Consider the following 27,687-nt stretch of genomic DNA (forward strand, 5'->3'; position numbering starts at 1 on the left):
TACTGTGAATATTATATGTGTTCATTGGGAAAATCTTTATGAGACGTGACTTTTAAATAGCACGAATAACAAAAGATATGTGAATCAATAATAGGGACCATAAGAGAGCACCTGAATGTTCTTTGTCAGTTAACTTGGTTAGCAAATATTTAGGGAACACTTGCTAGGTGCCTGTAACTGCACTGCTCTGAAAGTAACACGGATTTTGTTGTCTGTTTCCCGGTAGAGTGATATTGGTCTCATAATCACACTTTACTGAAAGCCAAGTTAGCTATGATATAATTCATTCAGCAGCTGTAACTTTTCCAAGTATCCTAATATTTTATGCATTTCCTATTTTCATTCTTTTATTAATTTTGTGTCTGAGAAGATTTGGTCTCAGGCTTCCATTATTATTGAATATTTACGACATTACAGGTTTAATTTTATTCAGGGGTACAAAACTGGTCTGGTCTCTTGTGACTCAGGATGGTCTCTGGGACTAATAACTCCAACCAGTTCCTCATACACAGCTGTGACTACTTACTAGATGTCAACTGGTTATCACTTATTTATTATTGTTGAATGTTTACTTTAGAACATGTTATTGTTTGGACGATTTCTGCCCCTGGTAAGCATCTGCAGATGTGTTGGCGTTTCATTTTGGTTTTCTGTAATGATGAGAAACGCTATTGGACACCTCTTTTGAAAAGGCATAGATCTGTAGTCTGATAGGGTTCTGAGAAAAAGAATCAGGGCTGTATAGCTTTGTCTGCGTGATACCACACCGTGCATGTGGATTATAAGCAAACTGTTATTTAGATGGTTCCCACCTGAGCACTGATTTGGACATAACCTCTGATATGTATATGTAATGTACAGAAAAATCAGTATCACCACTTTATCATTACAGCTTGTAGAAATCTACCAAACCTCTGACATTATGCATTAATTTCAATTTATTTACTCAAGTAGATAAATTATCAATTTAATTACTCAAGTGACTACATTTAACTACTTTACTTTAAAAAAACCCAAAACATAAAACAGAAGCAATATTGTAACAAATTCAATAAAGACTTTAAAAATGGTCCACATCAAAAAAAATTCTTAAAAAGAAAGATCAAGCCAAGGGTATATCAGGAGAGGAAGGTGATTGTCTTATAATCAGTGTAATTTACTGAGACAAGGCTCTACTTGGCTATAGGACCTGGGATTTAAATTACTGGTAAGTCTAAATTTCCCTTAATATAATAACTGCTTACATTCGTGGTTTCTTTTCATTTAAACAAATGGTTTTATTTACATTATGCTGTTCGATTCTCACAACAATCCCGTGAAGCTTTCTTCTCTCCGTTTTACAAGCAAAGGGCCTAAAATCCATTTCACTTGAGGCTACATGGGGAGCGACGGAAAAGGGTTGGTTAGCAACAGAGTAAGGTGGTCAGATTTTTCCCTTCAGATTCTCAGTGGCGGGAGGAGACCAGAGGGGTCAAGACTGAGGCAGGAACACCAGGTAGGGCTGCTGCCAAGGTCACCGTTGTCATAGCTGTGGGAAAGGACAGAAGGTGATGGATTGGAGGGACTCAATCCACCTTGGTGAGCTGGAGGGTTGTGGTGGAAGGGAGGAGGGAAAGTGACACTTGAGTTCTGTAGGGGCACCTGGGCAACTGGTCCCAGGTCCCATAGCCAAGTAGAGCCTTGTCTCAGTAAATTACACTGATTCTAAGACAATCATCTTCCTCTCCTGATAGACCCTTGGCTTGATCTTTTTTGTTTTTTAAAGAATTTTTTTTGACGTGGACCATTTTTAAAGTTTTATTGAATTTGTTACAATACTGCTTCTGTTTCTTTGTTTTGGTGTTTTGGCCGCAAGGCATGTGGGATCTTAGTTCCCCAACCAGGGATCGAACCTGCAGCCCCTGCGCTGGAAGGCGAAGTCTTAACCACTGGACTGCCAGGAAATTCCCACCCTTGGCTTGATCTTGACAAGTGGCTGTTGAATGAGAGTAACTGAAAAATGCTACATACGTTTTTTAAAAATTGCTTTTGGGAAAATGAGTGGAGTACCCCAGCGATTATAGCTACAAAATTCTGGGTCATAAGGAAAAACAAAAAGTACCCCTCCGATGCTTTACTAATTACAAAACAAAAAGATGTTAGCTGAATGGTAATGCCAGGGCTACTTAGGGAGTGTTCATCCGCCTTGCAGGGAAAAAGGAACACACTTGCATTTCTTTTCTGACCTTTTGGTATAGGCAAGAAATTGGCTCCAGGTCAGCCTTTTCTAAGTTAGAGGATTTCATTGCAATTAGTATTTTAATATATGAGTTTTGCCTGTAAAGTAAGGAAACTAACCAGAAGAGATTTTAATGGCATCTCCAAAGTAATTAGTACTTTGTCAGTGTCTCTAATTTAGTTAAGAAGACCTTGAACTTAGTCTGTTGAGTTCCCCACGCTTTGAAGTCAGCCTATATACCCTTCCCCTCTCCAGGTCCAAGACTTTCGGGGCTCTTTAAGTATAATGTCTTCTCTTGAAGCATTATAATTGAAAAGGGAAAGGAAAATGGGAGTCTGCGCTGTGGTTGAGTGGATATCTTCTAGTTCTTCCTTGTAAAAGAAACTCATCTCTTCTGCTTCTCTTTACTTGGTTGTTTTACTCTCTACGCCTATTAAAGCAAATGGGTTGGAGCATTTTCACAACAGATTTCCCTTCCTTTGGTTCTCCTTTATGTATAAAATGAATGAGATTTGCATAGCAGCTTACTTTCAGGTAGAAAAATGATCAGACGCACTGCGTATGTATTGAAAAGTAGTAGAAATTCTAACAACCCAGATATCCTGGGAGAGAATGATCATTGTGTCTTCACCTAAACGTATTTAGTGGGAAAAAGCTCTGTGTGGCTCGGGGATCTCCAACGAGTAAAAATACTAAAGGTGCAGATATTCTGAAAAGGATTCAACATACTCGCTTGTTCAACACATCGGGTTTTCCTGAAGGGCTTTTACATAACTCTCTGAGATAAACCACTTGGGTATTATTTCTTCCATTTTATGTATGAGAAAACAGGCGCTGTGACCTGCTCAAGACAGAGCGAATAAAATGACAAGCCAGGATGAGAATCCAGGTCAGATCCCAAGGTTAAGACTGTTTCCGCGATGCTACAGTTTCAGCTATTGATTTCAAACTAGGAACCAACTGTTCGTCTTTGACAGTATACATTCTACAGTTATTACATTCTTTTAAATTTCAAATTCAACGTTGTCTTCTTTCTTTGGAGGCATGGTAGGTTACATGGGTTTCGGGGTGTTCTTCTGAGTGATAGGCCTTAGGGAAACAAATCCCGATCCCAGACAGCTTTGTGTTGCTGCCTGATGGGGTCAGAACTTGTTCGGGCACCCACTCTTTCATCGCTGCGTTCCAGCTCACGTGGCAAGGGAAAGAGACATCATTCTGTTTACCAAGATGAGCAGGGCTCTTAAAAATCCCAACCATCAATGGGCTGTGTAATCAAATTAGTGGTCTGTCATCAGCATTTAAAAAAAATTAAGCAGGGGAATTCCCTGGCGGTCTAGTGGTTGGGACTCCGCGCTTTCACTGCCGGGGGGCCTGGTTTGGATTCGTGTTTGGGGAACTAGGATCCCGCAAGCTGCGGGCCCCCCCCCCAAAATAACAGAATAAAATGGAAAATATCCAAGTATATTGCAAAAAGTAAGGGTAAACATTTAGTGGAACTTTTAACATCTTTTGTTTCCATTTTATAAAATACGCAACATATATACATTATACTCACATATATGTAAAATACATATGAGTGTGTGTAGGTGTTTAATGGGTCTGAAGTGAAATGTAGTTCTTATTGTGGAACTCAGGACCGTAAGTTTAAAAGTTTCAATCTTATTAAAGTGTAAACAGGTAAACTTACTAAGATTGTAACAGGCTGAGACAGGTCATTTCTGGACTTCGTGTTTAAGAAAACAGCACCAATCGCAAGCACCGTGGTGTGTCTTGCACGCCACTCCTGAAACGGAGGCCTGGCGAGAACGTGGTGGTGGAAATAACCCCTCTCCTCGAGTTGATGTGGCTACAGCCCGTCATAAAGTGTGTGGGTTTATGCAGTACACACTCCTCACATTCCTGACATGGGGTTTCCCACAAATAGGTGTGACCCAGGAGCTGCAGTCAGCAGATGGCGTCCGTCTGTAGACACGGGTCACACACCTGCCGCCCGCAGGGCCCTCCCGTTCTGTGGAAGGTACGAAGAGCAGAGTTGCGGCATCTTAGGGTTTTGGAGGCCCCTGGTTCCTCTCTAGGACCATGACTTACAATAGATCTATGAGGATTTTAAAAGGTACAGGTTGAACTTCTTAAAATAATAGCTATTGCCCAGAAGTGCGTCTTTCCAGGGACTGAAGAGAAAGCCTCTAATGGTCCTTACTGAGCCCCGCAATAGAACTTACTGAGGCTGTATGGATCGTTCTGCTCCAACACCACCTACCCTGGACTCCTACCCGGGTCCGGCGCACCGCGGGGCGTGCCCAGGATGCTGGGGCAGCACTGCTTCACTGGGTAGCGGCTGAGCAGTGGTTGCCTGTTGCCCAGTTTGCCACAGTGTGTGGCAAGTCCAATCAGCACGGCCATGAAACAAGCAGGGACGTTGAGGAAAAGAGTAGTGATCTGCAGATGTACTCAGAGTTTCCCCATCTGCACTTTTTCCCGGGTGGTGATAACAGTTCTAAGGTAGGGATGCGCGAAGGGTGTCAGACCCCCAGCCCAAAGTGAGAGGAGGTCTCTGTGCTTTCAGTTGCATCCCTGGCTGCCTTGTCAACGCGCCGCCTTCCATGCAGGTCAGAACCGTGATGGGGAGAGAGAGAGAGGCTGAACAGATTTTCAAAGCCTCTGAAACATTTTCAGTGGCATCATTGTTGTATTTTTGTGAGAGAAACTTTCAAGAGAAACTATTTTTTTCCATTCATCAAAATTCTCCTCTGAGGAAAAGCAGGCTAAAACAGTTGACATTTTGTAGGAAGAAAAAAAAAACAAACAACAAAGAAACCGTCTTAAAAAATAGACCACTTAGCCATAGGTTGGCCAAGTTCTTTAGGTCTGGATTTCTTAGCAAATTTATGATATTATCTGTTATTGCTTGGTTACTGTCCAGGGTCTTCTCTGGTTTTAAAAGTCAGTTTCAACAGGTACTCATCACCCCTCCCGCTGCCCATTGGCAAAGCTGCTCCCCTCACCTCCCGTACTCACTTCATCTCTATCCTCAATGCATGGCTTCTTCCACTTACTTTCTGAAACCTCTGCTTATTCTAGCACGAATACTCCCGTAAGAATGGCTTCCCAGAGTTTTGGTCTCAGGGACTAAGCCTGATGCTGCTTGAAGCCCAGAGTTGTGGAGAAGAAAGTGTACTAGACACCTTGTACCCCCAGGAAGCAGCCAGTGCAGACAGGTTGGGTGGTAGATCTTGTTCGCCATCCTTCTCACATCATTGCCTGATGTATCTGCCCAGGAGACAGATGAACACGTTGGGGTGAACAGAGCTTGGACTCTCAGCCTTTGGATTACGCGTCTGGAAGCCCAGGTGGGTTTCCTAAAGAGGTGGCAGTTTGAGGCTGACCTGTATTTGCAGAATTCTACTTCAAACGATCCTCTGTAAAGAATTCCTAGGAATTCTCTGGCCTCTCTGCATACAGCTTCATCAAACATCTAATACGAGGTCAGGTTTTGCTGGATTTTTTTTTTTTTTTTTTTTGCATTTTGATGAAGTTGTGAAAAAGAGGAAACACATATTGCTAGGATTATAAAATAGACACCGACGACATGGTTGGTTGGAGTTTTCCTTGGGAAACAGACCCCTCTACAGGCTGGTGCTGTGCTTCTTCTAAGGCTGAGGCGTGAAGGAGACTATCTGTTCTCTCCATCATGGGGCGGGGGTGGGGATGGAGAACAGCTGATTAGGACCACAGGGCAAAAGTTTAGAGAAGAGTGACTTAACTCTTATCCATTCTCCTTCCAGCTACTTGAAAATTTGATGGAAGACACTCTTGATATCTTCAAGCCCTGGCGTTTCACATTTCCCTTCTAGAGACATTTTTGTCATTAGACACCAAGGGACCTTGATTGTAGGAAACATTTACATGTGGTTGGGACAGAAGCCACCTGTGGTGGTGGGTTTGTTGGAAGTCGGGAGTGTCACGTCTTCTTTAGCCCTTGCCTCAAGCCCTGTGTTCACCTAGCGTGTTCCTAGGAATTTCACCCTTAGCCCTTGGTGGTACCTGCCCATTAAACATCCAGGTCATTCCTTCAGAGAGAGCTTTTCCCGACACTCTCTAGGCTCCATACCAAAAAAGTGTGGCGTGCCGGCTCTCGAGAGCCACACAGCTGAGCTTTGCTCGCAGTAACACTGTTCTGTGTCACCAGGCGTTGAGTACAACTACATAAATCCTCAAAAATAATCAGAATGAACATACTCTTGACTGAGCCACTTGGACACAACCCAAGACCAGGAAAAATTAGTGACTGAGGTAGAATTATGAAATCTCGAGATGGCAGTGAAGGCCAAATAAAAATCCAATAAAATCGACCATATCCTCTCATTTTCCGCCCCACAGACAGAACGTGTGAAAGATTGTCCATCAAAACTTTATGGTTTTTAAGGATTTTTTAAAAATCTCCTTCGTGTAATTTTTTTAAGAAAAATGAGCAAGGGACTTTTTCAGGAGAAATCGCCTCAGGCTGAAAAGGCTTTAAGTTTCTGACGTTTTATAACTTTCTCTAACGACGGTAATGAAATGCCAACCCCGCCTAGAGACGAGGAGGTGCCCTAGTTTTGATCTCCGTGATCCTTGCAGTTTGGACACTCTTTAGTTTTCCTTTACTATTTAAATATTTGTTGTTTGGGCATCCAGTGCATTTTTGCTGGGTTGTGTTGGCAGTCATCTTGGCTAACTGACTGTGCTATTCACGATTGGTGACTTACTAGTGCAATCAATGCCCCTCTCTTCCATCCTTCGTCAAATATCAATTACTATATTATGTTTTTTATTTTATATTGGAGTATAGTTGATGTACAATGTTAGTTTCAGGTGTACGGCAAAGTGATTCATTTATACCTATATCTGTTCTTTTTCAAATTCTCTTCCCATTTAGATTACAGAATATTGAGTAGAGTTCCCTGTGCTATACAGTAAGTCCTTGTTGATTATCTATTTTATGCATAGTAGTGTGTGTGTAAATAAACTATATTTGAGAAAACATGATCCAGGGTTCAAATTAGATTCAGTCCCTGTTCTGATACATGAGAAGGCTTTGTCTTTGTACAGATTCCTTAATAACAGTTCACTCTTAGGTCTCACTGTGTGTTAGGTGCTATCCTAGGCACCTGTATTGGTTAATGATTTCATTCTGATAACCCTAGGAAGCAGCGCTATCATTTTCATCTCCTTTTCACAGAGAGGTTGAGTAACTGCCCATCTAACTAGTCATATAACTAGTACGCAGTGGAGAAGGCAGCAGCCCCCTTTCCCATCAGGAGTTTATACATATAAAGTGCTTAGTTTTAGTGTCTGGCGTGTCGTGTGCACTGCTTACCTGTTACTGCTGCTACTGTTGCTGCTGTTACCATCTTGCGAGCCTCGGTTTCCTCATTTGTAAAACCAGAAGAGTGGTGCGTTGTGCATTTGTCAGGAGATTCGGTGAGGTAATATCCATAGCACTGTGCCTACGCTTATAGGGGGACCAGTCAATAGTAGTTACCATGGTGACGGGCACTGTGCTGGGCAGGGGAGGAAGTCCAAAGATGATCCCCTTAACTGTCAAGGGTCTGCAATTAGTGATACAAATAAAATAGTTTACAACTAGTCATATTGTAAAGCACTATGGGAAGAGAGCAGTAAGAGGGGCCTAGACCAGGGGTGCTCTGCCGGGTACACCCCACCCCTCCCCACCCCTCCCTCACTCTTCAGCACCAGCGTTCTCGCACTTATTTTTCAGGTCTTTGTTTTGTTTTGTTTTTGCGGTACGCGGGCCTCTCACTGTTGTGGCCTCTCCCGTTGCGGAGCACAGGCTCAGCGGCCATGGCTCACCGGCCCAGCTGCTCCGCGGCATGTGGGATCTTCCCAGACCGGGGCACGAACCCGTGTCCCCTGCATCGGCAGGCGGACTCTCAACCACTGCGCCACCAGGGAAGCCCAAACATGAGGTTTTAAAATTTATATTAGTCTCACCTGGCCTCCTGGGCGTTAATGAGGAAACGAAGGGCACACGGAGCAAAGGGGCCAAATCAGGGGCAAAGATGCACATGTCACGTGACAGAATCACCGTCCAAAAAAATGTCCAGCTGACTAGAACTGTGACCTGGGATTAACCAAATGCGATTTGACAGGAATCAGTGTAAAGGACTGTATCTGGCTTGCAAAACCCGCTAACCACTCTAGGACTACGGGCTGTGGGAGGTGGCGGCTGAGACAACACATGCGAGAAAGACTTCAGGCTTCTAGTTGACTCCACATTCACCAAGAAAAGGAACCCAGCCTTGAACTGCATTAACAAATAGACGGGGTTCAGAATAAAGGGGGTGCTAGTCATACTGTTTAGTTTACATTTCAAGAGGGACAATGAAGACAGGAATTCTGAGCAAATTCCTTAACCTGTCCCCCAAACTTCATTTTCCTCATCTGTAAAATGGGTACCTGCCCCACCGGGTTGTGAGTGTTAAGTAATTTGATGGTTTTCTTATTTTCACTGGCAAGGAACAACTAAAGGAACTGAAATGTTTAAAAAAGTAAAGAATTAGGTGGGAAAATAGGAGACATGAGTGTGTGATCGTCTCCTTCAAAGTTTTCCTATGTGGGAAAGAGATTAAGCTTCATCTTTATAATCCTAGATGGCAGAGCTACTATTTAAGAATGAAAGAAGTCAAGACAGGCAGATTTCAGCTCGATGTAAGAAAACACTGTCTAACATCTAAAGCTATCCGACAGTGGAACGACCTGTCTTGGGAGGTGGTGAGTTCCCCGTGTGTCTAGGCTTTCAAGCACAGCACAGGTGCTCACTTGGTGGGGTTGGATCAGCTGATGCCCCAGGGCCTTTCCACTGTTGAGATTTGGGTAGGGCCTAGTGTGCATCTCTATCATTTATTGATCCCTAGCTGAGGTTCATTACCATATAGCATCTCATTTCATCCTTGAAACCCAATGGGAAAAATTCTATTATCAGTCTCCTTTTACAGGAAAGTTGAAGAAATTTAATACCACATTCAAGTTTGGGTACTTTGTGTAAGTTCCCAAGTCAAGCTTTGGTGGACTCCGAGGTGCCTGCTCTTGGCAACACAGCCTTGCTGAGCTTCCCCACCCACGACTCCCTTGGAACTTTGTGTGGGGGGCCATGGGGGGCAGTGCCGGGCTGCAGACTGGAAGTGTTCGGACCAGATGCAGCTGACAAACGTTTTGATTGGCAGGCGTAGTGCTTTTCGCTGCCAGTATTTAATAATTGGAGGAGTTCACATAAAAATCTGATTTCCTACTTATCTTTAAAAACTGGAAACTCTAGCCACGCTGGCCTGTATTCCCACTTGGCAACAGCTGTCTGCAGCAAGCAGGGACTACCCCTTCCAGACATGGCCTCACGTTCTCAGCGGCCACCAGCCCTACTGCCTTGCATACGGCTACCCCGCCCCCCTTTGCCTTCCCTGCCTCTCCCCCCTGCCCCCCCCTCCCACCGCGGAGGGATGTCAGTGTGCTTCTCCCAGTGTGGACATTTCACGTGCATGCATAACAAATAACAGGTTTGGGGGCAGGAAAGTGCCTGTCCCATTTTCTAGAGGAAATAGAGTCGCAGGGTGGCAGTGCCTGACCTCAACAGAACCCTGATTCCCGACTCCTACAGTGCATGACCCTGGAGGGAATGTTCTCCTGATGGGCAGCTGCCCTCTAGGAGAACCTGTGTCCCAGCGAGCAGGAACCCCCCCCCCCCCCCGCACTGGAGGATGACGGTCCGCTTGGAAGGACTTCCATCTCTAGGCTCTGTAAGACAGGACTTTGTCTGCTCTTGGTCCTGAGGTGGTCACAGAGACCCCCCAAAGAACCCCCAGCACCTTACAGCAGAGAGAGCTAAGCAGAGGGTCCAATGACTCAAGCTTGATGTTAACAGTGAGAATTTCTTATCAGTCTGTCATCTCATATTTCTAATCTCCTGCCAGAAGATCCCATGTTATCCCTGTCTCAGTGCCATCTTTCCTTCCCTCCACGCTTCCTTCCTTCCATCCCGTTGGTCGGGTATTTGAAGGTGTAGTTTTCACTCCCGAGTCATTCAGGAGGGTCAGGGCTGGATTTTGGTGTGGTGGAGAGAGGATGGTCTAGGACCAGGACACCTGAATGCAGGTTTGGCTCAGCCGTTTGTACTATTCCTATGCTGTGGGAAGGTCTCTCCTTCTCTCTGGGGCTCAGTTTCCTCTTGTATAACATGAGAGTCAGTGTTAGGGTATCATACAAGTCCCTTAACAGTTTTATGATTCAGAGGCAGAGCTGAATAATAGAACTTGGGACATGACCCAAAATCTTGGCAGTAGGAGAAGGAGTTGTGGCTGTCCGTCAGAGCTGCTTGCTTTCTCCTTTCCTTTCTCCTTTATTTCTGTTTCATTTCCTTCCTTTGTCCGTCCGTCCGTCCGTCTGTCCATCCATCCGTCTGTCCATCCTTCCTCCTTCCCTGTCTTCCTTCTTCCCTTCCTTCCTAGCTTTCTCTTCTTCTTTCTTTTCTTTTGAGGTGCTTTAATTGATCAAGATGAAGATCTGACTGATAATGGGGATAGCTCACTAGGAAATACTGTGTGGACTATAATACTCAGATACACCAGTCAAGTAGTAACCTCCCAGCTGATTAAAGGCAGAGATGTTTCACTGTGCTCCCCACTGACCTGGGGCTGCCAAGGGGAACTAAACTACATGTTTACAATCAAAATGACTTTGTAGGGCTTCCCTGGTGGTGCAGTGGTTGAGAGTCCGCCTGCCGATACAGGGGACACGAGTTCGTGCCCCGGTCTGGGAAGATCCCACATGCCACGGAGCGGCTGGGCCCGTGAGCCATGGCTGCTGAGCCTGTGCGTCCGGAGCCTGTGCTCTGCAATGATAGAGCCCACAGCGGTGAGAGGCCCACGTACGGCAAAAAAAAAAAAAAAAAAGACTTTGTCACAGGAGAAAATTCCATTTTTTTTTGGTGAGTGGCCTCCTTGAATGTAAACGGGAATGGGAGAGAAAGGTTGAAAAGACCCATAAGGTAAGGAGTTTGCACTGGATAATCTTCAGGAACCGTTCCAGCTCAGGAAACAGTGGGTCACCATTTCTGAGAAAGAGCCCAAAGTTCTGTTTTCTTTCAAAATATGCTTTTTGAGATATCATTCACATACCATACAATTCAGCTTTTTAAATTGTACAGTTTAATTTTCTTTAGCACACGGACAGACATACGTAGCCATTACCACATCACCAGTGTTCACATATATGTGCTGGCTTCTTTCACTCAGCATAATGTTTTGAGGTTCATTTGTGCTGTACTATGTATCAGCACTTCCTTTATTTTTTTAATTGGGGTATAATTGTTTTACAGTGTTGTTAGTTTCTACTGTACAGCGAAGTGGAGTGGAGTTCCCTGTGCTATACAGCAGGTTCTCATCAGCACTTCATTGTTTTAAATTGCCAAATAATATTCCACTGTATGGTACGGGTCTCCCACGTTTTAGCTATCCATTTATCAGTAGATGGACATTTGAATTGTTTCCGTCTTTTGGCTATTATGAATAATGTTGCAGTAAACATTCGTTATACAAGTTTTTGTGTGTATATAAGTTTTTATTCTCTAGGGTAGATACCTAGGGGAGGAAATGCCAGGTCACGTGGTAACTGTATGCTTAACGATTTCCAAACGTGGCTGTACCATTTTACGTTCCCACCAGCAGCTTAGGAGGGTTCCAGTTTCTCTAAATTCTCACCCATAATTGTTATCATTTCTTTCTGTCGTAGCCATCCTAGTGCATATGAGGCAGTATCTCATTGTGGATTCGATGTGCATTTCCCTGATGGCTTGCGATGCTGAGCGTCTTTTCATGTGCTCATTGATTATTTGTACATCTTCTCTGAAGAAATGTCTATTCAGATCCCTTTTCTGTTTTTTTAATTGGGTTGTCTTTGTTACTGAGTTGTAAGAGTTCTTCAACTTTTTGTTGTTAATATAAATATATTTTATATAGTTATATATTATAAATATATATTATATATTTTATACTTTAGACATATAATTTAGAGAAATGTATTAAGATACATATATCTATGTCTAGATTTTAACGTATTCTAGATATTTAAATATATATTCTAGATACAAATCTCTTATCAGATACATACGTTTCAAATATTTTCTCACATTCTGGGCATTCACTTTCTTGATAGTATTCTTTGAAGCACAAAAGTTTTAAATTTTGATGAAGTCCAGTTGATCTGTTTCTTTCGTTTGTTGCTTGTATCATATATAAGAATCCGGTGCCAAATCTGAGATCATGAAGATTTACCTCTGTGCTTTCTTTTAAGAGTTTTACAGTTTTACCTCTTAAACGTAATCCTTTGATACATTTCGAGTTCATACTTATATACGGTGTGACGTGAAAGTCCAATTCTATTTTCTTGCACGTGGAGTTGCCCCAGCACCATTTGTTGAAAAGACAGATCTTTCCCCATTGAATGGTCTTGGCAGCCTTGTCGAAAACCAACTGACCATGGACTCGTGGGCTTATTTCTGGACTCTTAGTCTACCCCGCTGATCTATATGTCTGTCCTTATGCCAGTACCATCCTGTCTTAATCATTGTTGTTTATAGTTTTAGTAGTAACTCTTGAAATTGAGAAGACCAAGTCCTCCGACTTTGTTCTTTTTCAAGATTGTTTTGGCACTTCTGGATCCCTTTCAATTCTGAATTTTAGAATGAGCTTGTCAATTTCTACAAAGAAGTCAGCTGGCGTTCTGATAGGGATTGTGTGGAAGCTACAGATAAATTTGAGGAGCACTGCCGTCTTAACAATATTAAGTCTTCCAGTTCACGAACATTGGAGATTTTCCAATTCTTTAGAGCCTTAATTTCTTTCCACAACATTTTGCAGTTTTCAAAGTATAAGTTTCACACTTCTTTTGTTAAGTATATTCCTAAGTGTTTTATTCTTTTTGATGCTATTTTAAACGAATTTTAAAATTTTTATTTTCAGATTGTTCATTGCAAGTACATAGAGGTACATAATTCTTTTTTGTTTATTGATCTTGAATCCTGAAATCTTGCTGAACTCATTTACTAGTTCCAATTGATAGTTTTTTAGTAGATTCCTTAGGATTTTCTATATACAAATCATGTCATTTGAAAATAGAGAAAATTTATTCCTTTCAAATCTGGGTGCCCTTTATTTCTTTTTCTTGCCTAATTGCACTGGCTGGAATGTTTATTGCAGCATTTTTCATAATAGCCATTATAGCCATTGAAGCCCTAGTGCAATGTTGAATAGAACTGATGAGAGTGGACAACCTTGTCTTGTACCTAATCCTAGGGGGAAAGCATCCAGTATTTAACCATTAAGTGTGATGTTAGCTGTTAGGTTTTTTTGGTGTATGCCCGTTATCAGATTGAGGAAGTTCCCTTCTATTCCTAGTTTGTTGACTGTGTTTATCATGAAAGGGGTTTGGATTTTGTCAACTGCTTTTTCTCCACCTTGTGAAATGATCATGTAGGTTTTGTTTTTTATTGTATTGATATGGTATATTAATGACACTGATTTTTGGAGGTTAAACCAACCTTGCATTCCTGGAACAAATTCCACTTGGTTATGGTACATAATTCTTTTATATATAATGAGTTTGTTAGGAATTTGTTGAGTTTTTTGCATCCACATTCATAAAAGATATTGACCTGTAGTTTCCTTGTGATGTCTTTGGTTTTGGTGTCAGGGTAATACTGGCCTCATAAAATGAATTGGGAAGTTTTCCCTTCTCTTCTATTTTTTAAGAAAAGTTTGTGAAGAATTGGTATTAGTTCTTTAAATGTCTGATAGAATTCACTTGCCATCTGGGCCTGGGTTTTTCTTTGTAGACAGTGTTTTGATTACTAATTTAATCTCTTTACTTACAGGTATATTCAGGTTGTTTCTTGCTGAGCTAGTTTCAGTAGTTTTTGTCTTTCTAGGAACTTGTCCACTTCATCTGGTATCTAATTTATTGGCATGCAATTATACTATTCCTTTATAATGCTTTTTTTTATTTTAGTAATGTTTGTAGTAATATCTACAGTTTCTTTTCTGATTTTATTAGTTTGTCTTTTCTCTTGGCTTGTCTGGCAAAAGGTTTGTCGATTGTGTTCGTCTTTTCAAAAAACTAGCTTTTGGTTTCATGGAATTTTTTCTATTGTTTTTTCTGTTCTCTGGTTTGCTAATTTCCACTCTAATCTTTATTATTATTTCCTCCCTTCTCTTTTCTTTAGGTTTAGGTTGCTGTTCCTTACCTAGAGTTCTAAGGTAGAAGATAGTTATTGACTTGAAATCTCTCTCCTTTTTCAACATAGGCATACCACTGTAAATTTCCCTGTAAACATTGTTTTAGCTCCATCCCATAAGTTTTGGTATGTTGTGTCTTTATTTTCATTCGCAAAGTATTTTCTAATTTTCCTTTTGATTTCTTTTTTGATTCATTAGGTACTTAGGAGTGTGTTATTTAATTTCCAAATATTTGTGAGTTTCTCAAGTTTCTTTCACTTATTCGTTTCTAATTTCATTCCACTGTAGTTAGAGAACATACTTTGTGTTATTTATATCCTTTTAAATTTATTGAAGTTTGTTTTATGACCTAGTATGTAGTTTATCCTGGGGAATGTTCCATGTGCACTTGAGAAGAATGTATGTCCTGCTGTGATGGGTGGAGTGTTCTGTTTATATCTGTTAAGTCTAGTTGGTTATGTGTTGTTCAAGTCCTCTATTTCCTTTTCAATCATCTGTCTAGTTGTTCTGTCCATTATTGAAATCTTCATCTTCTATTGTTGACTTTTCTATTTTCTTCAATTCTGTCAGTTTTTCCTTCATGTATTTTGGCGCTCTGTTAGTTGCATATATATTTATAATTATTATATCTTCCTGCTGGATTGACCCTATCATTATTACAAAATGCCCTCTTTATCTCTAGTAACATACTTTGTTTTAAAGTTTATTTTACATAATATTAGTATAGCTATTTCAGCTTTCTTGTGGTTGCTCCAAAGCTCTTTTTTGAATTCTCAAAAGCTTTGATGGGCAATGAAAGTCAAGAAGAAATTGCCTCCTTTCTTTCTTTCTTTTTTTTTTTTTGGCTCATGTTTCAAATGAACTATGTCACCTGTCAACAAACTCTACTTGAGCACTAAGAATGGTCCACAACGCAAAGACTTGCGCGTTGTGAAAACTCTCGTGTCCAGGTAGAATCCTTTTCGTGGGATTGGTTAATTAGTTTCTTATCTTCTTCGCTTCGTCCTCAGTAAATTAAAATCACATCCTCCTTGAAAATAACTAGGAGTCCTTCTGACCAGGACTTATAGGTAAGGAAAATGAAATTAAAGGGAACGCAAATCAAGAAAAAGTTTATGAACATCATGGGAATGAACAAGTGCTAGGAAGCAAGATGTTTACTCCCGAACTTCTCTTCAAGTCTGAAAAGCTCCCTCAAATCCTTGGGTCATTCACTTGCTCCAAACCCAGTAGAAGAACTCCCAGGCGATGCCATTGGGGAATGGAGTGGCATGAGGATTGCATTGCTGGGGCCTCTGTGTCTGCGTGCCCTGATGTGCCAGAGTGATTACAGATTTTAAAAGGAAAAAACACGTAATACCATCCTGAACAAGGATCCCTGTTTGATCTTTCCCTATGTCCTAGCCTGCTTGTTGTCCTGAAGGATGACAGCCCAGCTACTCCCACTGGATGAGAAAACCTCATATTCTGTGCCAGTTTCCTGTCACTGCTTTGAGTTCTAAGAGTTCAGAGAGGGGTGGGTGGCATGACCTCCCCGTCGCTGGTGTTGGCATGAGTCCCTGGTGACAGTGTGTCTGCACCGCGGGTACACCAGCAATCTCTGGAGCAGCTCTTCCTCACTCTTTCGACAGCCAGCCAATTTGGTCTCAGGAAACCACTCTGCAGCGCTGGCTGGGTTTGGAAGTCATTTTTAATTCTGTGACAAAGACAAATGCGTCCTTTGGGAGTAGTAAGTGGTTTTACTGGTGATATTAATGGAACCTTGACCTCTTCTGTAACTGTGGTCCTACAAAACAAAAAATGTTTGTATTATAATATGTCAGGCAAGTTCATTCTTAGCCCTTCCTTGAAACAAATTGCAGAGGAAATATACTATTAATAAGCCTGGAGAATATTCTGTGTGTGGGTGTGTGGGTGTGGATGTACAGGCATAAGCTCCCTTGCAAACATAGCGGGTTTAAAATGCCGCGATTAACTGTGCTACAGATGATGTGTTTTGAATTGTGCTGGGACGGACACAAATCATTGAAGTTCTGATATTTCTGAACAGTGGGCCCAGTGCTAAAATTGGAATCGGCTTTTAAAGGCCGGTAGCTATCATAAAATTCAAGTGTTTGAGGGATCCAAAGTGAGCAAGGGAAAGACGAAATTCAAAGGCACGTTGCATTAGCCGCTTCTGTTTTCATTTGGGGTTGGCATTCATGGGCCTAAAAATGACTGCACTGAGGTCTCCTGTTTCCTGCAGGAACTTTTTATGCCAGTGTCCTTTGTTGAAAATAGTTGCTTAAGGAGACAGTAAATTAAATGTGAAGGATTTACCGTTTGGTTACGTGAATTAAACCATTTCCTGGTGTTTGTGTTTACCTTGGGACTCACAAAGGAGACAAAAATATAGACTCACAGGAGGAAGGAAAGGAATGATCAAATCCCAATAGTCCCTGCCTGGATGTCTAGCTCAGCAATTTTATTCAGGGGAGGAATTTCGTGCTGATAAGTGAATCTTTGTCTCTGTATAATTAACTTTTCCTCTCTCCAGATGCTACACCCACTGAGCCTTCCTAATAGACCTGTAACTACAAATGTGGTAGTTAATGCCTCCTTCTAGTATAGTGGGCAAAACCGAATTAAATCAGGGACAAAATGTATAGTTTTCCTCAAGTAAAACTGGATGGTGCTTTAGAATTTGAGACTTAAATGCAATAATTTAAAATCTTATTATAAAATAATACATGAGCATTCTGGAAAATCTGACAAATACAGAAGATAAATAAGAAAATAATAACAACCCGTAACACTCAAAGATAATCATTGCTAACATTTTAGTGTATTCACTTTGCCTTTTTTCTATGCCATTATATGAATATAGATTTGTACTTTTTATAGTTCAGATCATAAGTATGATTTAGGATTTCCATATATCCTAACTGCCCTCTCTCCTTAAGTTCAAATCTCTCATAAGAAGAAGAAAATTAACGGCTAACACATACATAGCATTGTACTCTCTGCCAGGTAAAATTCTAAGCACTTTACACGTATGAATTCATGTCAGCCTCATAGTAACCCTTTGAGGCAGATGTTACAAATGGGGCACAGAGGGTAAAACGGTTTTCCCACAGTCTCACAGCTAGGAAGGGACAGAACCCCGGCTGTAAAGTGTGTGCTTTTTTTTTTTTTTTTTGGCCACACTTTGCGGCTTTCCCGGACCAGGGATTGAACCCGCGCCCTCAGCAGCAGTGAAAGCACAGAGTCCTAACCACTGGACCGCCAGGGAATTCTCCAAAATGTGTGCTCTTAACCAAGATCTGTTGCCTCCCCGCCACCCATCCAGCCCGACTCTGAGCCTCATGCTGGGCCCGTCCCAAAGCCTGCCCCCACCCAGCCCTGTCCCTCGGTGAGCGACCTCTCAGAATTCCTCCAACACTGGGTAGTGTGACATAGCACATGGGAACTGAGACAATCATCCTATCTCTGAAAGACAATTGCCAAGAAGGCCCTTCCTATGATGGGGAGAGGCGGGCCCGGTGATGAGGGGATGGGGGCAGGGAAGGAGCCCTGGGCTGGCGCTCAGGAGAAACTGGCCTCTGGGCCTGGCTCTGTTCACAGCGAGACAAGGCACTATACTTGTTTAGGCCTCTGTTTTCTCATCTGTAAAGTGACAGGGTTGGAGAGCAATTCATTCATGTGTTCATTCATTCACTTAATACACACGAGGCAGAGATGAATATGGTCTGTTTCCTGTCCTAGGAATTCATCATCCCGTGTGTAGCCAGAGAAGAAGTGTTATAAGTGCTCTAAGAGGAGAGTCCTGGGGACGTTGACAAAGCCGCTGAGATGGGCTGGGGCGGAGAGGGTAGAAGCAGGAAGGGCTGGCCCAGCGAGGCTTCCCAGAGGACCAGTAGGGATCTGTGTCTCAGGGCATCCGTCTCTCTAGGGCCCCCTCTAGTGTATGTCACACTCTCTCACCTTCAGCAGGCTACAGCATTGTCACTTTTTTTTGGGGGGGGGGAGGGTTTAAAACTACAAATCTTTATTGTCTCACATTCTAGAAACTCAAGATGGCAGCAGGGCCGTGCTCACTCTGAAGCCCGTAGGGGATCCTTCTTTGGCTCTCCTTACCTTCGGGGGGTGGCGATCCTTGGCAGCCGGCGATCCTTGACCTGCAGCTGCATCGCTCCACTTCTGCTTTGTCCCCACGTGGCATTCTCCCCGTGTGCCTGTCCTCACATGGCCATCTTCTTATATGGACACCAGGCAGATTGGATTAGGGGCCCACCCTACTTAACTGAAGTAATTCTATTGGCAGTGACCCTATTTGACCCAAATGAGGTCACATTCTGAAGTACTGGTGGGGGGGGGTAGAACATATCATTTTGGGGGTGGGGACAAAGTTCAATCCATAACCATGTCTGCAGCCCCCATTTAGTCCAGGCAGCCGTGGCCTCCTTCATACTCTTGTTTTTCTCCACTTCGTCCTCCATTCAGCATCCAGGATGAGCTTCCTAGACCATAGCAAGCAGGGGAGGGTCCAGACAGAGAGTCCTCACAGGACTTCTTTCCATCTGGGCATAGAAGGCTGGAGCCAGGGGAGAAGCGGAGAGCACAGTATCTCCTGAAGAGATCGTTGTCAGTGGAGTCCCAAGGGCAAGGGCACAGTGCACCGTGAGAATGTTTCTGGAAGGATGCTCATTCCGGTCTCCAGAGGTATCGCAGGGAAGCCGCTCGGGTGGTCCTGAGACTGGCAAAATTCTGTCGACTGAAAACAAATGCACAACGTGAGAGCTGTGAATTAAGTTTCATCTGGGGCAAAAATGAAGACTATAGCCCGGGGTCAGCATTTCAGGTAGCTCTGAGAAACAGCTCCAAAGAGATAGGGGAGAAGGTCGGTGTATATGTGATTTCGGTGTGAAGAGGGAGTACATGCGATCAAGCGCATATTTTTGGCAGAAGGTTTCTGCTAGTCACGAGGAGCAGGCGTCACCTTGAAGGATTTTAGTGCTTTTCTAGATACAAGGAGATGCAAAAATTGGGCTCCTAAAATATCTAACTATCTGAAGACCTGTTCTGCCAGTTTTTCCCAGAGCACGGAGCGCCTCATTCCTGATCTCCACCCTGAACTCCTTTCAGGGGGTGTTGAGGTTCAGCAGCTGCGGCGGCTCATGATTCAATCCTTGTAAAGGTAGACGGCAAGTGCCAATTATATGTAGTTGGCAATGCCATACTTTGAAGGGTGGTCTCTCGGTGATGAGGTAAAGCCCTTTCCAGACCTCTTTGTGTCACTTCCGCCTGCTTTGCTGTTAGTAGATGTGCAGTGCAGGCTAAACAAACGGATGTCACATACACGTGAAATAAATGCGGTATTCGCACTGCTTCTCCTGCCTTTAGCCCGCCCCCTCCCCCGAAGTAGCTGGGACCTTCTCATCTTATTAGGCTGCCATTAAGCTCTAGAAAACGGCGAAGGCATGTGCTTCTGTCATTCAAATGCTAATCCTCTCTCCAACTTGACACCTCACTTGCCGCTATCCGCCGTCATCTGTGCTCCAAAGACAGAGGACCCTTGTACCCGCCCCCTCTGACTTCTTACAAAGGCTCTGGAGGGCGCTTCCTGAGGCACTTAGCATAGCTGTGGAAAGAAGTTTATGCAGAATATTCACCTTTACTGTTCCCCCCACCCCCCAGGTCACAATTGCAAAGTAGGGCATCAGGGCTCCCTGACGGAAGGCTGAGACCTGAATAAGGAATTCGGTTTTCTTAGAGAAACAGAAACACCAGATTCCGAGAGAAGAACGTGGATTTATGGGTTACACGAAAGGAGAATGATGTAACTGGTGGTGCCCGTGCTGCCTCGCCAGCTGCAGTGTCTGCGTGTTCCTAATACGATCGTTTATGTTTATGTATTTTCATTTTCTTGTTCAGATACAGGTAGACCTTTCTTAGAGATGCACAGTGAAATCCCGGAAATTGTAAATATGACCGAAGGAAAGGAGGTCGTCATCCCCTGCCGGGTTACATCACCCAACATCACTGTTACTTTAAAAAAGGTAAAAATGAGTAGTGCTACTCTCACAAGCCTTTTACTGCAAGTGAATTTTGAGTTGTTTTCTCTCTCTGGAATAGTTATCTTACAGACAGGTGGGCTTTCTCGGCGGACTTTTCTGTAACGGCTTTTTACTATGTAAGTGTTAGGCGTTATCCCCCTGCGTGTACTTACATGGACTAAAAGGATAATGTCTTGAGTGTAAATCTACGTGAATAATGAAAGAACTACAATCGTGACCATTTTTATGTATTGCCACAAATTTGAATGTCTGTACGTGTCAGGAAAACCAATTCTATTGTGTGTACGAATCACTAATGCAGGTTTTTGCTGAAGGAAGAACTGTCAGGCAGGGTACCTGACTCGACAGGCATTTGAGAACTCTTGCTTCGGTTTGAGTTGGGCTGGTCCTTGTAACAAAAGGCTTATCTTCTGACGGGCATCCAAATTTAACCTCTTAGGGGAAAAAAAAAAGCTATAAATGAGATTTTTTTTCATATTATGTTGTGAATTGTGCATGTAGAGAAGGAAAAAGATTCGGAGTAAAATGTAATAAAGACAAAAGCCCTAAAATGTGACATGCCAGCTGCAGTAACTTTAGGCGTGTGCTGAGTCTGAGAGTTGGATAAAAACTTCCCACGTGGAAAACTCTAGTGGGTCCGGGGAGCTTAGAGCTTTCAGAGGAAAAGTGTAGGCTGTCCCAAGGCAGCACCGAGCGCTGCCCGTCACGTAGAGGTAGTGTGTCTCCCTGTCTTCTCCCCTTGCATTCACTCCCCCAAGTTGTTGATTTAAATCTTCAATGTAGTCCATCAGTGACAGGTCCCGGCTCCCATGACAACTGGGTATCATCGCCAGGAAATATAAAATTGTAGTATGTTGGAGCTGGAAATGCCAGCGGGGTCACACTCACTTGGTGGAAGAAAAAACTAAGGTTCCCAGGGAGTTAGGGACGTCCAGGCCACAGGCCACACTGGGCATTGGAGCCCGTGTCCTGTCTTCTTCCTCCGTGTTCCTGCCATCCTTTGCTCATGGTTTAGTTTGCATAGGAAGAGGGGCAGAGTGGTTCAGAGCAGAGGCTGGGGCCACACCACCTGGATTCTTTCTGCAACCCCCCACCCCCGCCACTACCACTTAACCCGCTGGAAAATGGGCAAGTTATCAGACCTCCCTCCACATCAGTGCCCTCCATGGAGAGATGGGAGAGGTTACAGGGGCACCCACCTCACCTGACTGTTAGGAAGGCTACATGAGGTGCTCGGAGGCCCTCAGGATCACGCCTGGGACAGGTAAGGCCTGTTCAAGGATTAGCTGTTCACGTTACGTATCCAAGAGTTTAATGCCCAATAATCGATTTATTATCGTGACGTTTTCCATAGCCTGCCATTACCCCTCTGAGTCCGAGATGATAATTGGTCTGTGACTGACATGGAACAAATCATGAGGATATGAAACTTCTCTTTTCATGCACACCCCTTGCCTCTTCGCCCTAATGCAGATCGCTTGTCTGTTTGAGGAACTTTCCCGAATTCCCACCTGCAAACATTTTGGGAGGGAAAGCTTATTTTCTGTGTTTTCCCACCCTGATCTATAATACAAAATAAAAAGGGAGAGAAGCATAACATTCTAACCAGGATTTTGGTTTATCACATATATTTTGAAAATATTCTAACCTATTACACATATATGCTGACATGAAATTGACAGAAGATCGTTCCCTTCCTTTTCTCTTACTGTCCTTTCTCTTCTAACTTGCTGCTCCCGCCTTTTCCTATGCCTGCTTCAGCAGAGCCCCGGTCAGCTAGAGACAAGCCTCCCTGTTCAGCAGTGTCTCCGGACTGCCCATCTGTCTGCCCCTTTATGACACACACCCTGCCACAGCTGATGGGCTTTGTAGTCTTTTGCTATTTTAGCTCTCGTCAGCTAGAAAGAAAGTGACTTTGTCAATGAACTACAACTAGTGGCAGTAACGGATAGAGTAAGAGAAACACTTCAGAGGAAAATTTGATGTATTTTTAAGTTGTGCAGACCAAGTCCATCAGCCAACCTTTCTTGTAGGTTCAGCACGTGCTCGTTTTCACATGTTTTTAAAGCATCCCAGATTTCAATCCCTGACTTATATTTTTCTGAGTTTTTCCTTTAATAGTTTGTACCCAGTCAGAAGGTTCCTTTTCCCCCCCGACGGAATGCAGGGCATTCCTAAGTTTACAGGTAGCATCCTAATTTACTAAAACATGAAATGCATCCTTTAATTGCTTTCAGTTCTTCATAAACAGGATGCAATTCACGTCAAACCCACGTAACGCTCTGGTAACATACACCAATGCAGACATATTCACTGGGAGAGGCAACCAGTGCTTTTGGAGTAGAAATCTCTGCCATCAGATCACAAATCCCGGTCAGATTCGCTCCTTCCGCAAGCAGTATATCTAAAGGATATTGTGGATAGAGCGATGTAAGGTGTGTGCTTTTTTTTTTTTTTTTTTGCGCGGTACGCGGGCCTCTCCCGTTGTGGAGCACAGGCTCCGGACGCGCAGGCTCAGCGGCCATGGCTCACGGGCCCAGCCGCTCTGCGGCATGTGGGATCTTCCCAGACCGCGGCACGAACCCATGTCCCCTGCATCGGCAGGTGGACTCGCAACCACCGCGCCACCAGGGAAGCCCAGGTGTGTGCTTTTTTAAAGAAGATAGAAAAGATTTGAAACTTCCTTATGGCAGTTAATTCTATGAATCTTTATAATCTGTTGTGAGAAGGTGATCTGATTTTTTTTCCCCCTTGTCCAGCTGGGGCTAAAAGCAGTTGTCAGACCACTGCCTCTGGAGTTGGCTGCCAATCTGGCCTCACGGGAATTTGGCTGGGCTGCTCTATGAGACAGTGGTCCTTTACAAAGTCTAATCCCAAGGTAGAAGGTGTAAATTAAGTCCTTGATATATAGGAGAAGGCATAAGCAGAGAATCAAATCGTGGGCTCTTTACTTCTGTTCGGCCTCGCTGTGTTTGGGAATACGTCTAGGAATTTGCGAGCACTTCGTTCATAACTGTCTCTGGCCTCACGTCCGTTTTCGGCTCTCTTCACCGTCAGGAGCCTCTGCTTCTGGGCGCTTCCCTTCCAGGTGCAGAGTCAGTACCCTCAGTCTTCCCCAGAGGGATAACCCCAGTGAGTGCCAAGTTAATGCTATGAATCTTGGGGGACCAGGAATTATGTACAGTCCTTTTAAGACAGCCACCTCTAACAGATCATGCAAAATGAGAGGACAAGGTATGGCTTGTTAAAAGCTCCCGATGATGAGACCAAGAGGATAACCTGGCAGCCCTAATGGAAAAAATCCTAATTAATTTTTCTATTGAGTATCAGGCCAGTTTATTACAGAGATTCCCAGAGGCCAAAGAGATACGGGCACTCCCGCTAGAATTCTGACATGACCACTAGGTCTACCCTAGGGGGGTGCAGCTTCTTGCTAAGACTAATAACAAACTATCCTGCTTGTCATAGTTAATGTATCGTTTCCTACATGCAAAGAAAACTAAAGAACCAATTATGCCAACCTGGAGTTTTTGCCTGCACTATTCTCATTTGCGGTAAAAATTACATTTTCACAAACTATGAGGGAATCTCTTACCACAGCGCTAATACGATTTTGTGAAAGCATGTTTCTTCTTTTTCCAGTTTCCATTTGATACTCTGATCCCTGATGGAAAAAGAATAACGTGGGACAGTAGGAAGGGCTTTATAATATCAAATGCAACATACAAAGAAATAGGGCTTCTGACCTGTGAAACAACAGTCAACGGACATGAGTACAAGACAAACTATCTCACACTTCGACAAAGTAAGTGATGTTCCAAAAGCATGAGCATAAGCCGGAATACTCAAGGGTTTATCTGCTTAATGAAACGTTGATTTTTTTTTTTAAAACTGTGACTTCTTATGCTTGCAGCCAACACAATCACAGACGTCCAAATCAGCACGCCAAGGCCAGTCAGATTACTTAGAGGTCATGCTCTCACCCTCAACTGCACGGCCACCACTCCCTTGAACACAAGAGTTCAGATGACCTGGAGTTACCCTGGGCAAGTGAGTGACCTACTTTTCTATTTCTTCTATAGGACAGTATTTAGTTTTAGCAAGTGAAATGCTAAACTGAGTTTTTGAAGTGGGAGAAAGCGGAATATTCTGACTCCTGGCAGTTCAAGTCGATAAAGAAGCTGTGGGTTTGGTTTGGGTGCTTCCCTTGCCTGACATTTCATGAGTGTGATAGGCAGAGATACGGTCTTTTGATGTCTGGAGGTTTTGTTTTGAAGTGTATAGGCTGGTATTTCTATTGCATGATTCTGGGTGGAAAAGGGGATTGTTTCATCCTTGGAAATGATTCTCTAGGATTTAGAGATGAGAGAGAAATTTATCAGTACATGCCAGGCAGGGACTATCTTTTGTAAAAACAACAACAAAAAGTTGTCGTCTCGGCGCATTAATTTAAGAGACTGGCAGACACGCAGGCACCTGATTGGAGCATGTTTGGAAAAGATAATACAACCCAGCCATCCAATATTCCACTTGTTAAGTGACAAAGGAGCAATTCTGCCCTTCAGAAAAATGAGAAGAATGAAGGCTGAGTTGTGTTCCCATTCAAATTAAACATCCTTGCAAACAATCATTGTTTTAAAAACGTATAGGCGGGGAATCTCTGATAAACTGTTAAGAAACATCTGAAAGTGGTTCCAGCCCCATTTCTTGTATGTCTATGTGATTCATGTGGCATATCCCAGGTAAATCACTTGTTACGTCATTCAGACGGCCCAGTCACGAAGTTAGCTTATGATTAAATTATGCATGTATAATTAAGATTAATGCATCAGTCCCGAGCTTTTTTTTTTTTAATTGAGGTATAGTTGATTTACAATGTTATCCTCGTTTCAGGTGTACAACATAGTGATTCAAAATTTTTATAGATTATACTCTATTTACAGGTATTAGAAAATATTGGGCTCTATTCCCTGTGCTGTACAATATATACGTTTCTTGCTATGAAAACAGAATAACTTAGCAACAAAACGGTACCACAAGTGCCCTGTAGGGACACATTGACTCATCAGTCATAAGGTATTTTCTAGAAAATGGTATTGTTTCATTGAAATAAAAATGGTACGACTTGTATATTATTGTAGCAATAAATTATTCTGGGTTTTGATGGAAATCATATACTCAATACATGGAACGAGGGAAGAAACGTGTACCCTGTCAGTGTTGCTGCTGTAAGTGAGAGTATGGTAGTACATCTGCTGAATGCCCATAACCTTCGAAAATGGTGCTGTCCAGTGGAACTTGCTGTGATGGAAGTGGTCTGAAACGCTAACCACTAGCCACCTATGCCTAATAGCACGTGGAATGTGGCTTGCGGGACTGAGGAGCCGAATTTTACATTTTGTTTCATTTTAATTTAAATAGCCACACGTGGCTGCTGGACGGTGCTGATGACCCTGTTCTGAAACCCAGGGGCAGTTTTAGGGCACCAGGGCAGAAACAATACCAATGTTACTCGAACTCGAGAAAGGAAAGCCTTCTCAAAGGGAGAAGGGAGAAGTGATACCGACGTGAACAGAGTTGCCGATGGTCCCTCAGTCTTTCATGCAGGGCACAGAGTCTCTGTTTTTTTTGTTTTTTGTTTTTTTGTTTTGTTTTTGCGGTACGTGGGCCTCTCACTGCTGTGGCCTCTCCCGTTGCGGAGCACAGGCTCCAGACGCGCAGGCCCAGTCGCTCCGCGGCACGTGGGATCCTCCCGGACCGGGGCACGAGCCCGCGTCCCCCGCATAGGCAGGCGGACTCCCAACCACTGCGCCACCAGGGAAGCCCAGAATCTCTGATTTTTGATTGCTATGATCGATGTCTTCTCTGTGGTCGCTGCTGAGAATGGAGAAAATGGCGTAACGTGTGTCTGTTCCAACAGGGCAGTAGAAGGACAGGTGGGTAGAATTCATCCAGCGTGGCACACAGGAGAGCTAAGTTCAAGACCCAGAGATTAGTTTGACCAGCTTCCAAAGTCTTTTTCCATGCCTCCTCACGGGGACGAACTGAGAGGAGGAAATAACATATTATGTGTTATAAAATGCAATGCTTAAAAAAAAAAAAAGAAAGAAAAGAAAGGAAGGAACAATGAAAGGAAAAAGCACAGTGACCTCATCTTCGCAAAGCCAGGAGTGGGTCACTGTGGCCAGTTTATACCGCTGAGCCTGACGCCTGCAAACATAGGACGGCACCCTCCCCCCCCCCCGCAGATCGCTGGCTAAACTTGTTGATGGCTTTGCAGGCCCCCAGACCCATTTCGTGGTATTTAGCAGATATTGGCAAGCCTTGCGCTAATCGGGAAATAATGAAACTAGGATCATTACGCCTTAATAGGTGTAGCCAGGATTCATAATCTTTCCCTTCATTTCTAAAAGGAAGCAAAAGAAAACTCACGTGGTGATGTATTAAGAGAAACCCTGTGATTAATCCAGATACTAATCATGGCCCGAGTCTGTGTGGGATACCACTGCCTAGAGAACAGGTTACTGGTTAGAGAGGGAGGTGCTAGAGGGAAGAGTTAGATTTGTACTCAGAAGACCCAAGTTCCCAGGCTACACTGGCCAGTGTTTCTGATGCATCAATTTCTTCATCTACAATAAGGGCAATAACCCTGCCAATCTCCCTGGCTTGTGAGAAACTGTTGAGATATCGTGTGTGAAAGTCCATTTGAGGAAAATGAAGTGCTAAGTCAGTGCTGCCACGGCGCGTGTTGGAAACACGTCGAGACAGAGATGTCGGTTGTGTGCATCTCGCTCTGGGCGGGTTTGCCTCTTAGCGCAAAATATTAGTCTGAGGAATCATCTGAGAAATGCTGTAACTCTGAGCGCAAACAGTGACTCCTTCTACGTTTGTTACCCGTTTTCTTTCTAGATAAATAAGAGAGCCTCTATAAGGCAACGAATTGACCGACGCAATTCCCGCAACAATGTATTCTACAGCATTCTTTTTATTGACAAAGTGCAGAACAGAGACAAAGGACTTTACATTTGTCATGTGAAAAGCGGCCCGTCATTGAAATCTGTTAACACCTCAGTGCATATATATGGTAAGCAACCCATGCTCTGCTTTCTAATCATTGCAGAATTGGAGG

The 27,687-nt window shown here is 43.4% G+C and overlaps 1 protein-coding gene across 3 annotated transcripts in view; it reads left to right on the top strand.

Moving 5' to 3' along the window:
• FLT1 (fms related receptor tyrosine kinase 1) overlaps nt 1-27,687 on the top strand; it is a 172,824-nt gene that overhangs the window by 30,058 nt on the left and 115,079 nt on the right. For all 3 annotated transcript variants that reach the window (XM_067713588.1, XM_067713590.1, XM_067713589.1), the window contains exons 4-7: nt 20,416-20,540; nt 24,201-24,363; nt 24,472-24,608; nt 27,468-27,642. In XM_067713588.1, the coding sequence (XP_067569689.1) occupies nt 20,416-20,540; nt 24,201-24,363; nt 24,472-24,608; nt 27,468-27,642 (600 nt within the window). The remainder of the gene's footprint in view (nt 1-20,415; nt 20,541-24,200; nt 24,364-24,471; nt 24,609-27,467; nt 27,643-27,687) is intronic.

The sequence above is a fragment of the Pseudorca crassidens genome, chromosome 18 (genome assembly GCF_039906515.1).
Source record: "Pseudorca crassidens isolate mPseCra1 chromosome 18, mPseCra1.hap1, whole genome shotgun sequence".
In the NCBI taxonomy this organism is placed as follows: domain Eukaryota; kingdom Metazoa; phylum Chordata; class Mammalia; order Artiodactyla; family Delphinidae; genus Pseudorca; species Pseudorca crassidens.